Source organism: Vulpes lagopus, chromosome 6 (assembly GCF_018345385.1).
Source record: "Vulpes lagopus strain Blue_001 chromosome 6, ASM1834538v1, whole genome shotgun sequence".
Lineage (NCBI taxonomy): Eukaryota > Metazoa > Chordata > Mammalia > Carnivora > Canidae > Vulpes > Vulpes lagopus.
In genome coordinates, this window is record NC_054829.1 from 109,257,904 (window position 1) to 109,273,262 (window position 15,359).

The following is a 15,359-nucleotide window of genomic DNA, read 5'->3' on the forward strand; positions in this document are numbered from 1 at the left end:
ACGAAAGCAGCTGAAGCAAAATTAACACTTCTAGAACAGCCATGAGACCAAAAAGAAGTCAAAGTATGTTTAGTATGTATGGGCAGAAGCAGTGAGATGTCCATAGAAATGTTGGCAATGACTCATTTATATTCCTAAAAGATCCTGGGCAACTCAAGTGAGTGGAGGTCAAGAAAATATTAGGAAAATGCACAAAAACCGAGGATAAAAGGCTGCCAAATGTGAAATTCCATTGAAACTCATCAAGACCATTAAAGGCTTTAAAAAAATGGTCCTTTTAATACTCTATTCTTGAACATAAGCTGTTTTCTAGACATAGATATACATTTAAATTACCTTTTGACTGATACATTTACAATTTGATATCATGTCCCCAGACTGTCATCTGGTTTAAAATCACAATGTGTTCAAATATCCCACATTTGTTGATATTTCAAAACAGAAAAGAATGTGAAAAAATTGGCCAAATCAATACATATAATCAAAATAATAGTGTACTTTTAAGAAGAAAATTATTTTTGTTTCTTAGAACAGGCCTAGTTCCCAAACTTGTTAGTTATATGAACACTTATTTTTTTGATTCATGTGGAACTCTAAGTTAGGATTTTCCATTTCTGATTTAATCATACCTTTCACATCTTCATCCTCAATTGTTGTATTTGAACTTTCAGTTGACTCCTGTTGAGAAGAAAACAAGTGTTAAGTTGCAAACAATGGATAACTTCACTTTTTTCCTTCTTAAAATTGGCAAGTGATATACATATCATGCAAAAATTCATCAGCAGGCTGTGTACATATACTGACATGCAGATGGACAAATACATTATGTGGTTTTAATAGAAATAAAATGCCAAATGCTGCAAATGTTTCAAAAAGGGAGTACTCTGGTGGCCTACGCTAAAGCATGATAAGTCTAGGTTATTTGTAGAAGCAGCCAAAGTGGGCAACTTATTTTAAGAGCTGTGTAAGGCCGTATTTGGTTACAGTGCCCCATAAAGTGTGCTTTTTCTATATATTTATCAGAAATTGTATATATTAGCCCAATGAATCTGACCCTAAAATAGAACAATTTCTATCTCCAATTAATTAATCAGTAAATAATCCCTTCTTTGTATAAAGCACTATATCAAGCACTGAATTCATAGCCTATTTGTCTTATTCCTGTGTAGAGATAGAAAGCATTTCATTGCATCATTTGATGATGAAATTATGGGCACTAAGGTGAATTATGCTGAAATTGCTTTTAACAAGAATTTCCATGTTTGTGATCAGTGCAATGGAATTATATGAATAATTTACTTTCAAGGACTATTAAATTTTGTCATCTATTTAATTAGAGACTGATATTGATAACAAATCTGCTCTCATAATGGATAGAAAAAGCTATTATTTTTGTAAAACTACAAATGAAGTTGAAGATTAATAAGCACACTTAAAAAAGGACACTGCAACTGCCAGTAGTTAAGATATAGTTTCTTAAAAAGGTTTGATAAATTTTTCCATTAATAATGTGCTAACAAAATATTTTCTAGCAAAGAAATTTGGTAGTAGTCATAAGAAAAACACTATTTTCTACTTGAAATGATTAAAGGCTAGAGTTGAAAGAAATTGGAAACAAACTTCCAATCCAGAGCTATGTGCTCAGTGATGAAAAACAGATTTTGGAAAATGATGCAAATACTAATCAGTGTCCTTGTAGAGATTCAATAGTCAAAAAAGCCATCAATTTGTATAAATATAATATATAATATTTAAGCCAAAGGGTCAGACTACTTAAATGGGTCAGACTAATTAAATGTATATCCAGAGTCTCCATACACACAAAACCAAAGCAGAGAGTCTTCATGCGTTTCTTAATGTGACCTAGTGTTCAAATTAAACTCAAGATCAAGGTAAACCCATGCACTGTAAAAGTAAACTAATTCATGTAAGAAAAATCATGCAGCAACTCTTACAAATGATATAGCTAGAACTATCGAAGTATCCACTCCAGCTGTTATGCTTGGTCTTTCATTTGCTAACGATATTAAAAAAAAATTGTTCTCCTATATGATGCTCCTGAGTACTAGAAGTCTTTTAGGGACTTAAAATATTTTAAGTGTCATGACCATAAATACATCTTAAGAAATACTTGATTTTTTTCACTTTAATTATTTTAATATTGATCAACTAAATGTTAAACCAGAGAAAATGTGTTTTCTAGGACTTAAACATTGTTGATAAGAGTAAGGAGAAGTTAGACCCTTGACTGTATTTTGATCTTTGAGAAAAATTGGATGAATTATATTTTCCTTCCTTTAGAGATACAATAATATATGAGAATTAGTAAACTGGAAACATGGAATATGTTCAAAAATGTTTCCTTTCATCCAATAGACATGTATACAAGTACTATTATTTGGTCAACATGCTATACAACTAATCTACAACAGACAGAAAACATTACAGCCTAACTTCATTCAGCCTACCTGGTTAAATATGTTACCAAAATCCATATAATTCAACAAAAATAAACATTTCACAAGAATTGAAACTCCTTGATTATCCTCAATTTCATGCCAAAGAACAAAAACAACACCAACAACAGAATTAACAGAAAAGGCACTCTGACAACAGAATAAATAAAATTCAAAAGCAACATTAAATTTAAACAAACATCTATGAACTCAAGTTGATTTTTTTGAAGACAGTGAAATGATATAGCAAGAAATTCTAAAATTTCATGCAGAATATAACTAAAGTACAACACACAGAACAAGCATGGAAAAGAAAAAAAAAAGGATCAGATGGAATTGCTTAAGATACACAGTCATCTTGACATAAAGACTTTGCTTAACCCAACTTTTATTGACTAATGGTACCATTAACTTCTCTTTCAAGATGTCATTCATGATTGTTTTAAAAGAAATATGTGTACAATTCTATATAAATTAGCCCCCCCCCCAAAACAAAGCGTGTTAGAAAAAGGGTAAGGATTTTATTTCCACATTTAGATAGTGAATTAATTTTGCTTTGGATATTTGATGAAATGTGTAATCTTGTGAAAGCAAGATGATGTTGATTCTTTCTGAATACCTTGTTTCCATCAGGGTTGTGGATTACAGTAGTTTGGGGCTCCTGAGTGAGAACAAAATAGAGAAAGAAACAGTTCGCATTGTAAGTACATTCTTACTAGTGTGAGGGACAGAGCAGAGTGAGCCGGCTGACAAAACTAAATAGTGACAAGAGCTTAAGCGATGTTAACTACTGTCAGAGATAGCAGCTGACAAGATCACTGATGAAAAGTGTTCCTAGTGAGCCCATGAGATAGGATACCTCAGTACCCAGCAGCAGCATGCAAAAGACCTTATTCGTGATCAGTAAACAGACAAGGCTTTGAAGTTTGGAGACTTAAAGAGGCACTCACTGTTTCACAAGGTCCTATAATAGAATTTTCCTTTCTTCTTTAGTGAGTAAGCTGTTAATGTTTGTCCTACAGAAAACTGACCAAGGACACTGGAGATCAGAACTCTTTAAAATTAGTATTTTTTTCAGTTATATCTTTGAGAATCGATGATGGTGTCATCACTAATAGTAGTGCATAGTTAATACACAGGTAAATACTCTGAAAATTTAGAACATTGTGACTTGCTCTAAAAAATGCTATTCTAAAGAATTTATTTCAAAAGTCCATAAGAAATTCTAAAGAATATTGAAAAGGTTATTTAAAGGATATTAGAATTCATCATATAATCACTATAATTTGAGACATACTGCTGTTAAATGCCATGTTAATTCATATCTAAAAAGAAATTTCAGCTTTATGGAATGAATATATACAAATATTTGCTTGTAACATCATGCTTTTCCTTGAAGAGAACATTATTATTCTTTTCTGCTTTCTACCAGAGAATTGAAGAAATATTCCAAGTGGAAAATAATTCTCAAATAACTGATGTTAAAAAAGATTCAAGGCCCATATATTATTGGCATGCTTGACACTTTCATTGCATGATGTCTTGGTAACTGAGACATTATCTGAGGTATCTAGCCATTGAAAATTTTCTCCCACTATAAGTACTCTGTTCTCTAGGATCTCCTCTTCACCACAGTTTATGCTGTAATACTTAGAGAACATATTTACTGCTTCCATTCTTCCTCTCTCTTGGCTAGAGTTATGACTGACATTGTTTTTTTTACTCATAGATAATTTGCTATCTTGATTATGTCCTTTCTCCTTTAAATGTTTTTAAACAGAACCTTCTAGTTAACCCAAGTGAAAATAATCCCTTAGTATTTTCTTTCATTTAAAATATTAGTATAAAGGACAGTTAAAAATCAGAAATAGTTCAGAAAACCTATATCAAGATATGGAATTATTTGAGCAAAATATTATGAAACTCAGAGTACTGAATGCCAGTATTCAAATCTTGATTTTTAATATAACACTATCTCAAAGTATCAAAATGATTTAGTTGTAAATGGTGTGATTGGATTAAAATGAGCAAAACTGATTTCCACTGATAATTCAAAGTTCTATGGTATACATTTCATTCTTTGGATTACTGTGAAACAGTGATCGTTTAAAACTCAAAGAGCTCTTTAAAAGCTCAAAAATAGCAAATGCCTCTTTATCTCAAAAAGGTCTTATAAAGCCCTGCTGTCTTTCAAGAAGAGGGAAATGAACTCTGAATAAGGTCTACATTTACTGGTGTCTGGCAATAACCCCCTTAGCTCTCCTCGATGTCAATATTTGCATCACAGAAGGAGGAAATCATAATCTAGAGCTACCATCAGAAGAAGAGCTAAGAGCGACCAAAGCGCATTCTACTGTATTTCTAAAGCAGCATGCAACAATTTCAACTACAGGGACCACAGCTATCAGAATAATGTTCAACAATGAAATGAGATCATTATGTTAGAAACACACTGCTTGGCAACTACCTTAACAAAAAGAAAAAAAAAGAACTTTTCTCATATCTTCAAAAGCAAAACAAAACCCAACAAAATAAAATACTTATATAACATATGTATCTATATAGTGAAAGCAAATGAGAGAAACAACAAAAAACAGTAAAGAACTTAAGAAGGGTTACAAAGAGTCCAGGTATACCAGCGCTGGGGTAGGAATATTTTCTTTGGGGCTGGTTACCACGTTGGCTTTGTTGTTTATCTGTAGGTATGCAGAAAATAGAAACAGAGATGCCTTAAATCCCTTGGTAGCCAATGTCTCTATACTTCAGCATGTCTATGTGGAGATATAGACATGAAAATAAAGAGCCACTGAAGATGAACGTGAAAGACACCATGATGTGTGACAGAAATGATAATCAATTCTAGTCTCTGATGGTCACATACAGGCTAGGACCACGTCTGTGATGGTGGGATGATCAAACAGACTTGGCTGCTTTGGCTGTGCCACGTTAGCCAACAAAGAATTGCTTCAGTAGAGCTCAAGTCAAGTTTCAGAGTATGAAATTAACATAAATATTTTCATACTCTTCAAGTTGGAGTCTGTTCCCAGCTTCCAATTATTCTCTGTTATGAATACATTCCTTTTTTTTTTTTTTCATTTTATTCACGATCCTGAAGTCACACATAGACTGTTTTTCTCTGCGAAGCCATCATCACTTTGCTTAGTAGGTAACCAATTCCAAACTTAGATCTTCTGAAGAAATGCAGGCTTTATAACATACTTTTTAAAATGATAAGTTTGGGCCTCCTTTAAAAAATACATCTTCAATTATAAATGGGCAAATTGAATTCTTTGCTATCTTCTGAATGTAAAAAGATTATTTTTCACAATTGTTTGAGAGGAAAACACTGTGTTTTCTGTCAAAGTGTTACTACTTTGTTTTTCTTTCAAAGTGCTACTGTTGAAGATTGTATTTGGTAATATTATTCTCTTGCTTTAACATATTGGGGTTGATCTTTATTTTATTTTTAATAATAAATTTATTTTTTATTGGTGTTCAATTTGCCAACATACAGAATAACACCCAGTGCTCATCCCGTCAAGTGCCCCCCTCAGTGCCCGTCACCCAGTCACCCTCACCCCCCGCCCTCCTCCCCTTCCACCACCCCTAGTTCGTTTCCCAGAGTTAGGAGTCTCTCATGTTCTGTCTCATATTGGGGTTGATATTAAGGAGATCATATCACAATGGAAGCCACACTGGCAACTCAGTTGGGTCAATAAGTATTATAATGGGTCCACAGAGAAAACTCTTTGTAGACAAGTGGCAAGTTGAAATTACAGTTGAATTTGGGCATTAAATAAGAAAAAACTAAGCAGTAATAATCAACATTCATTTAAGTTCATGTATGATAACTTATATTACAGTTATCAAACAGAACTATTTATTTACATTAATTCTCCTGTACTACATTATCTAGGTATTTTCTTTACATATTATTATTTAAAGGAACACATCACATAATTTTAGTATAAATGTTCTTAAAGGCCTCAAAGGGAAAAACATACTGCATAAAATAGATAATACCAAACAAGTTTATAAGCAATTATGCCAATTTAATTGGACTTCCTGGGAGTTTTTTTTTTTCTTTTGTATTTTATACCTGTAGATCATAGTGAAACCAGCACTGAGAAGAACATAGAAGGTTAAAGAAATTAATTTCAGTACATAATATTTTGCTTTTTTAATCATTCATATTTGTGTGATTTTTTGTATTGGTATTATTTAAATAAGCTATAACACTATGCTCTATGACATGCAGGAAAAGAGAAAACTTCTGGTGCCCTTTACGGAAAAACTCTAAATATAAACCATCAATCTCTATTTTACATAGTCTAAATTTTTTCTTTAAATCAAAGTGCATGGAATTTAACATCAAATTTGTGCAACAGCCAGAAAGAGGTAAGAGATGGAATCTATTAAAGAGGGATCAAAATTAGTATTTATGTTAGTATGAAATACATGATAAAAGAGGAGGGTGCACATGCAAATAATTTCCAATGAGGAAGAGTACATGGTAAAACACAGTTGACTTCTTATCAAATGATCAGAGGTACTTATAATTGAAGCACCACATATATTTGTTATATTTAGTTTATATCAGCAGATACAAAAATAAAAGAGGAATATACTGAGATACGTCTTTTTTTTGAGATCTTTTCATTTCTGTATTGAGATAAGAGACGACTGTTTTCTAGAATGGTTGCAAAGAACTGATTTCTTTCAGTGAAAATGTCACACATGCACACCTATGCACACGCACTTCTCTGCACAAATGTGTGCACACACATACAACACACACTCCTACACACGTTCACAAATAGGTACGCAGCGTACACACATCACCTGGTCTTCCAATTGAAGGCCATTCTGCCTGGATAAGCCATTCTTTATTGTCAGGTATGACAAATATGAGTTAAATGAATATGAGCCTCAACCACCACTTTTAGTTGTGTTTAAATATGCAGTTACAAACTTTTTAAGTTAATGTAAAAATAAGCTTAATGATCTTTTATTACTATGGGAAGTCTTTTAAAGGTACTTGTAATATTAATTAGTTGAAAAATAATAGGAGAGTTTCCAAGTAAAAGGCTAGGAGGACTTCTTTTTTATTAAAGAATCAAATATTAAGTATGAGGTAAACTATAAGCAGTCTTTAAAACATACAAGGACTCAGGCACTTTTGTTATGAAATGTAGTTATTTTATGTTATGAAGCTATTTTTCTTTAACAAAACTAAATCAAACCAGGTATTTAAGTGATCCACTGAATTACTGTTATGGGGTATGGGCAAGATATTCTTATTTCTCAGGTGTTAAGTTTATTCAGTTTTGAGATTAATAAATGTTTCCTCTGTAGGTGCTTAACTAGGATGGGTCCATTGTAAGATAACTATTACACTATTTATAAACTTCATGGTAGATGTATTATGGTGTATCTGGAACTGAAAATGAGTCCTATTTTTAGTAATCATGATCATCACTTAAAAATAATCCTACAATATTCTTTCACTTATCATTAAACAGACATTAATTATGTCATGGTCTCTTCAGTTTTAAGGTCTTATAAATGGTCTTATAAATGATCCTTTAATAGCATATAGATAAAGGTATGAACTTTTTACATATTTTAAAAATTCAAAGTCCAAGATAAATAGTATTATGTGAATGTGGATACTGTGTTTTGACAGTTAATTGACATTGGCCTGTAATGGTCCTACACTCTACTTACACTAACTTAGGTAAATAAGACTGTTTTTATTCCTAAGTATGACTTTTCACAGGAGGAGAAATCTGGCAGATAGAGATCCTCACCATCATCTGAACACTCGAACTGGACTTCCTTTTCTGAATTGACCAGTCAAAGAGAAAGGAAAAGAAAAAAATATGACCGGTTGAATTTTTAAAGTATCAAAGCATGGAGGACAGAATAAATTTCTCTTTAAAGAGGAACTGTAAGTTGTCTAGAAGAAAAAAGTTCTGGAAGTTTTTCTTTCTATATAAGGGGAGTAAAAATAAATATCTCAATGGGAACTATGACTTCTGCATCACTGAAAGGTATAGAAAAACAGAATAAAACATTTGGAAAATTTAAAATATCACATTTCTACCAATGTAACACTGAGAAAAAGGCAACATCAACTGTCATTAGTGAAACTGAAATGAAACAAACTAAGCAGAAGGAAGAGAACATTACAGGTTGAGGATAGCAATTGGCAAAAGGCAAATGCCATCTTAATGGGAATCACAAGTACATGGTAACCATAGCTCTGGAAATTCCCTAATCACATAGACAGGAGGTGAAGAAATGATTGGGCATGAACCTAAGAAGTGACAAATGATTTTCTATGTTACATTTTCAAAATGAACTGACCACCTGACTTTGGGTCAAGTTCAATGTTAGAATATTAACTAATTCCCAAGAATGTTGAAGTGTTCATGAAGAATGTATGCATCTGCCATTGGAAGAGAAAGAAAAGGATTAAAGAAACAAAATACTTAGGTAATACTCTAGAAAGATAACAAACATAATACAAATACATTCAATTAAAGGTAAATTCCCACAAAACAAAATAGAATCAATAGAAAATAAGTTGTATTACTTGGTTTAGAAATCCAAGAAAGTCAAAATATCCTGTTGTTATCTTTCTTGGAAAATTTTCTATAATTTATTAGAATATTCACCTTGAGTATGTGTCAATACCTTATGACAGAAGCACAGGAACAATTAAGACCTTTATAAAAACTGTCTATGCAGATAAATTTAATCATTTGACGTTTAATTTCCCATACCCTATGACTTGATTTTTTTCAGGTTATATAATTCAGCAGACTTCAAGAACATAGCATAATTAATTAGAAAAGCATTTGGTTTTCATTGATTTTCAGGTCTTTATGATAGGATTGTAGTAAAGCACAGAGGATTTAGACATTGTTTCTACAACTGCATATAAAAGTATTATTTTGTCAGACTATTTAAAATATAATTGAATCAAAATATACACAGTTTGTCATAAATGATAGTCATATTTACATATTAAATTATTTTATACTTCAAACTGCATCCTTTACAGGAACTATAAAAAAACTTACAATTACTATGAAAACTTACAATTTAGATTTCACATTTAAAAATTATCCAGCATCTGAAAGTCAGAAATGATTTTCGGAGCACCTGTTTAACTTACCTTTACTCCATCTGGTTTCTTTAACAAACTCTTGGCTGCTGCAAAATGAGAGTAAAACCATTTCAGTGAGTTATTCACAGAAACTCATGCCAGCAACAAATTAGGTTATTGTTTCCTTCTATCACCTTTACTGAGTTATGGCCAACATATGCCAAATTATCAAGGTTACACTGATGAGCGTGAGCTTACAGGACATTGAAACACAGTATCGCTTTTCTTGGTTTTGCCACATCAAATTTAGAACTAAATTCTTATTTAGTGCATTGCATGTAATTGGACACTTTGCCAGTTATGTTACTGGACTTGGTTTCACTGTTGGTTGTGAAAAGGATACTGGAACTTTAACTGGACTATACTTTTGTAATCCAGAAAGTTGATTTCAGTCTTCAAACATCAGCTTACAGACTATATTACATGTTCATTCACACTACAAGTATGGTGACCAGGTCAGTTCTGCCACTTAAGCCCCTCTTTCTAAAGATTTGAAATTTATTTGTGAAAATTTGCTCTGGGTAAATAACATCTCTTAAAAAAAAAAATATATATATATATGAAATCAGAGCTTTCATTTTTTTACAAAAAACAGTAATAAATGTATTTAAAATGAAATGGTACATTATTGGCCTACAGCAAATTTTTTAAACACTTAGCATAGGACCTTTGAAAAAAGGTATTATGTATTCTTTTATACTTCAAAATCAGAATACAAAGCTTTCATAAACAAAAGCCATTTACATCAAAAAATTTAAAATTATAAAATTTGAGGTGAGTTATAAAACAAAACAACATCTTCAACTAAATCAAAGAACCCTTGAAGTATGTGGTCTCAATATGAAATTTCAATTTCTCAGAGGATAGCTTTTAGCATTCCTTCTGTTATTGAACTTCTTGAGTATATTAGAAGGTGAAGTCATCCTTTCAAAAAACAGACTTATGAATGGGTACATTCATACACAGTGAAAAGATTATATAACTGCTAATGACAATTAGTACACCAAGAGTAGAACATTTATGAATATGCAGGACAAAGTATACAGTTATATTTCCATTTAATGTTTTATATATATACATATATATATATACACACACACACATATATATATGTATATATATGTATAATTATTTAAGTATATCAGAATAGACTTTGGCATCTGAAATGGAATACCTAGCTATAATAGAACTGTATGAACATGTAATTTCCTGACATCCATTTGATTTGAGCTATTATTTTGATATTACTTTGGTATAATTTTAAATTTATTTAAGATACAAAAATGTTAATTTTATTTAGTTTTTAGCAACAAAAGCTATTAATTTATTATTAATTGATATTGTAAGCATTGGTGCCTTAGCTATAATACTATTTGCCTAGAGTTAAAAAGCAATATTAAGTAAATCCTGTGGCAGTTAATAGGTTAGAAAGCAAACTCAGAATAGTTGAAATTGCAATAGCAAGCAAAGAGAAGACAATGATTCAGGGTAAGCAGGGATTTGGCCTGGGAGATGCAGAAATGTCCCTTTTGGTTACTATTCACCTTACCTCACAAGAAATACATTCCACATAAAGGGAGAAAAGAAAAAAAATAAAAACAACTTTATAACCATATACTTATGGACAAATTACTTTAAAAGCATGTTTGCTAATGAAACAGAATGAATAAAATACTCAAAACTAAAATGCATTATCAAGTATAAGATGTTGTAACTGGGTTCAAGGTTATTCAGTTGCCTTGAAGTGATGGATTAAAAAAAAGTTTGCCTTTCATGCTAAGACATCAGAAACAATATAAAATTCACACATTAGTTATGAGTTTTAGTTTACACGATGATGAAAAGGAAAATGTGATGTATACAAAAAGCTTCTATACATGAGTGTATATTTAAAAAGGCCCAATTTATGCCCGAGTGTATTTAAAACTTTAACAAAATACATAATCTTAATATTGGAGATTTTTTCAAGTTAGTTTATCTTTAATAATATATATATTAATCATCCTTTTAGTGATTCACTAATTTTTGGGCCACAGTGAAATAACTATTTGAATATAGTATGTATTAGTTAATATTTAATGAGATGATATTGAACTCACCCTTGTAAATGTCAATTATATTAATCAACTGTTCATAAAACAGGTAACTTGACAAAGGCAGTAACAACGTTTTATTACATCAAACAAATTGGACAAAATACATATATTTCACTAACAGGTCGATGGAAGCCTTTGGAAAGCATCCTATGGTTTCACATTATGTATTAACTAAATATAGTGGGGGACAAAAGCTGATTATTTCATCTAGTCATAAACAATAACTAAAAGTTGAGAAGGTTGAAGAACATTTGATAAGGTTATGGATCATCACCTGATAGCACTATAATACCCAGGAGTTAAGTATGTACAATGATAAATATCTTAAGGATATCTAGATAATTTGATGTCACTCTTATGTGAATAGCAAGCAAAGTAAAGTGGTAGTATTTTTGGCAAATCGTTTGATAATCCTTCCAAGTCTTAAAGCCACTTTACCAAATGTAGCTTTCTTGCTGCTTCAGTTCCTCCCGAGATATAAGACTAATTAGTATTTACCAAAATTTGATTTTTGGAAACTGGTTCTTAGTGATAATCTATTAGAGGGGGGGTCCAAAATTCAAGTAATTTCTGGACATAATACATATTTATGTCCATTTTGAAGAGCCACACCTAAAGAAATGGCTTTACTTCTTTTATTTAAAAATTATTTTTATCATGGAATAATTTTGAGGAACATTTATTATCTTGTGATATTACTGTGAGGTAGGGTTCTCTGTACATTCTTGAATTTGGATACCTTTGAAAATGCAACCATTCTTTTAGTGTGTCAAGATACATCTGTACTTTTGAAAGAACTTGGGCCTATGAGAACTGGGTTCCACAATAATGGTCTTCTTTTAAAAATGTTGCTTATTGGGATTCCCTATGAGAATAAGACAAACAAAATATCTTATTTATAGCTATTAGTTGATGAAACATCAATTAACTAATTCTAGGTTTGAAATGCTGAGCTTCAGGAAGAGAGAGTACATATTTCCTCAACTTGTGTGTACCCCAGCAAGGATGGCAGATGGGTTTCAAATGCTGCACAACACTGACCAGTGGAGGTGCTGCTTGTGTGCTCTTTAGAAAAGTACAGTTACATGTCTAACATCTCCATGAGACAGTACCCTTAGGATTCCTAATGATAGACACTGCACAGAAGGAATCCATGCCGCCTATTTGCGATCCCTAACAACAGTGTTTTTCTAATTGTTAGGTTTTTCTTTAATTTCAAGATGACTACTAAAAAGGAGAGCAGTGGATAAGGAGAATTCTTAACACATGTACCTGAAAAATTTCTTGTAGCCAGCATAGTTGTTAAGATGGCACCCTGTCAGAAAAACAAGAATATGAAATTAATGTTGCTTGTACAAATCTTTGACCTAACAAATAAACAGTCTTTGATAACAAATCTTCTCCTAGCCTTACTTTCAGGTCAGGGTATTTTTTTTTTTTTTTGTAAATTTATTTTTATTGGTGTTCAATTTGCCAACATACAGAATAACACCCAGTGCTCATCCCGTCAAGTGTCCCCCTCAGTGCCCGTCACCCAGTCACCCCCACCCCCCGCCCACCTCCCCTTTCCCCACCCCTAGAGTTCGTTTCCCAGAGTTAGGAGTCTCTCATGTTCTGTCTCCCTTTCTGATATTTCCCACTAATTTTTTCTCCTTTCCTCTTTATTAAGTCAGGGGATTTTTATTTGTCTGTTTTTGATGTTTTGTTTCCTGAGACTAGCAGGACTATGTCCTCACATAACACTGGGGTTGCCCTCATGTGTATGGTTGGATTCTAATTATCAAATTGCAGTTGTTTTCTTCTGAAGGGAGGAACTACAGGACACACTGCCACACAGATCCTACCTCCTCATTGTAGACTTAAGTCCAGTGTGATATTCAATTTTCTGAAGACCCAGAAGAAGAGTAATATAAGTACTGAGGTCTACACATTTAAAAGCCTTTGCTGAAAAAGTTATTTTCCTCATAAGAATCTCATTTCTCACTCTGCCAAGTCTACCTCCTCACAAAAATGTAAAATTTCTTACCTTTAGTTTTCTTCTAGCATTAAATTTCTTCAAGCAGTCTACAGTCTCCTGTCTGTGCATCATGGAAGCAACAGTAGAACGTTGCTGAAAGAGGAGGAAAAGAAACTTAACTTAGGATATTCAAAACATACTAAGCATTATAGTATCTCAATTTCATCAAATCTGCATTAATGGTGCCTGAACCCATTTGATGAACTTGTGAGTATTCACTTGCAAAAGTTCGCTAATAATGGATGAGTAGTTTTGCCAAGACTATTTGTAACAAAGGTGCAACATTTATCTATAGAAAATATAGAAATGAATAGCAGTAATTCTCCAAATTAACTTTATTTCAATGTCTTTACTAATATTTCTATTGGACTGCTTTTCATTTACTTGGTACCATATTTACTGCCCTAACATTTGACACTTAAGCCTAGAAATGTACTGAAAACTCTACATTCCCCCTGAATTTCAGTTTTTCTTAGCACATCTAAAGTATATTTAGTCCACCATTGCTGTTCTTTCTTGCTAGTAAAACTTACTATAAGCTTCTAAAACTTTTTGCCCTAAAGCTGCCTAATGATAAATAATTGAACTTTGTCTAATATTCTCTACTGGGATATAATCTTAGTGGCATTTTCTTAACCTCTGTTCATAAGTATTATCAATAATTGATAGGGGGAAATACTCATTCCTTGTGTTATTGTAGGTAACATTTATCAATCTATGTAAATCAGATTTTGTTACACCAAATGGCAATTATCACCAGTACAAATTTATTTTGTTAAATACCTTGAGTCAAAAATTCATTCATTTTTAGTTTTATCTTTTTCTGCAAAAATTTAAATCTATGAAAAAAAATTAAAGGACTTATTTTTAATTTTTTCCTAAGGTCTTTCGAGAACTGTCACTTACACAGATCCATGGGTGTTTCAGTGCCTCTGAGGCTGTGATGCGCTTGGCAGGGTTGATAGTGAGCATTTTATTGATTAGGTCTTTGGCTTCAGGAGTCACTGTATCCCACTCTGGTGATGGAAACTTCAAAGATACAAATTAATAAGGAGTTTAAAAAATAGATACACTCAGTAGAATAGGGAAGAGCTAAGTAAAATAATCATTTCCTTAAGTATTGAATTTCTTTATAAATTTACTTTTTGTAGAAGTTAAATTGTATCTACAGGTAGATAAATCGTAGATGTATATATCCCCCTCTCCCTATATATATTTATATATATATTAAAGAAAAGTAACCAATAAGGGATAAACATATTATAAATTGCATATTAGAACTAGTAGTTATATTTTGAAATTTAGAAAAATAAACTTAAGAATCTTCTGGTCCTCTCAAAGCATATTTATTTTGGTTTGAAAATAAAATTTTATGCCATCTTTCTCATAATTATTTGCAAACATCAATAAAACTGACGTGGTTGTCACACGTATTGATGTCATCATGCTATTATACCAAGATTCAAAAGATGTTACAAAAAAAACCAATGAGGTATTACATACTTTCACAACTCATGAGCAGTTAATAGTGGATATAATAAAATAGCCTCCATTACCTGTTACAAAACTGACCTACTACTTGTGGCTATTTGTAATATAGTACTGAGAAGAAATCT

General features: G+C 31.9%; 1 protein-coding gene across 13 annotated transcripts in view; it reads right to left on the bottom strand.

Annotated features, from left to right (window-relative positions):
• The window catches only part of CAMK2D (calcium/calmodulin dependent protein kinase II delta), a 305,194-nt gene that overhangs the window by 37,106 nt on the left and 252,729 nt on the right, over nucleotides 1–15,359 (bottom strand). For 3 of the 13 annotated variants that reach the window (XM_041758553.1, XM_041758546.1, XM_041758542.1), the window contains exons 10-16: nucleotides 14,650–14,772; nucleotides 13,753–13,836; nucleotides 12,999–13,041; nucleotides 9,640–9,677; nucleotides 5,093–5,152; nucleotides 3,076–3,117; nucleotides 630–678 (exon numbers count right to left, since the gene is read on the bottom strand). In XM_041758553.1, coding sequence (XP_041614487.1) covers nucleotides 630–678; nucleotides 3,076–3,117; nucleotides 5,093–5,152; nucleotides 9,640–9,677; nucleotides 12,999–13,041; nucleotides 13,753–13,836; nucleotides 14,650–14,772 — 439 coding nt within the window. Of the gene's footprint in view, nucleotides 1–629; nucleotides 679–3,075; nucleotides 3,118–5,092; nucleotides 5,153–8,266; nucleotides 8,300–9,639; nucleotides 9,678–12,998; nucleotides 13,042–13,752; nucleotides 13,837–14,649; nucleotides 14,773–15,359 lie in introns of all 13 variants that reach the window. The other 10 variants (XM_041758544.1, XM_041758554.1, XM_041758549.1 and 7 more) reach the window with 8 other exon arrangements.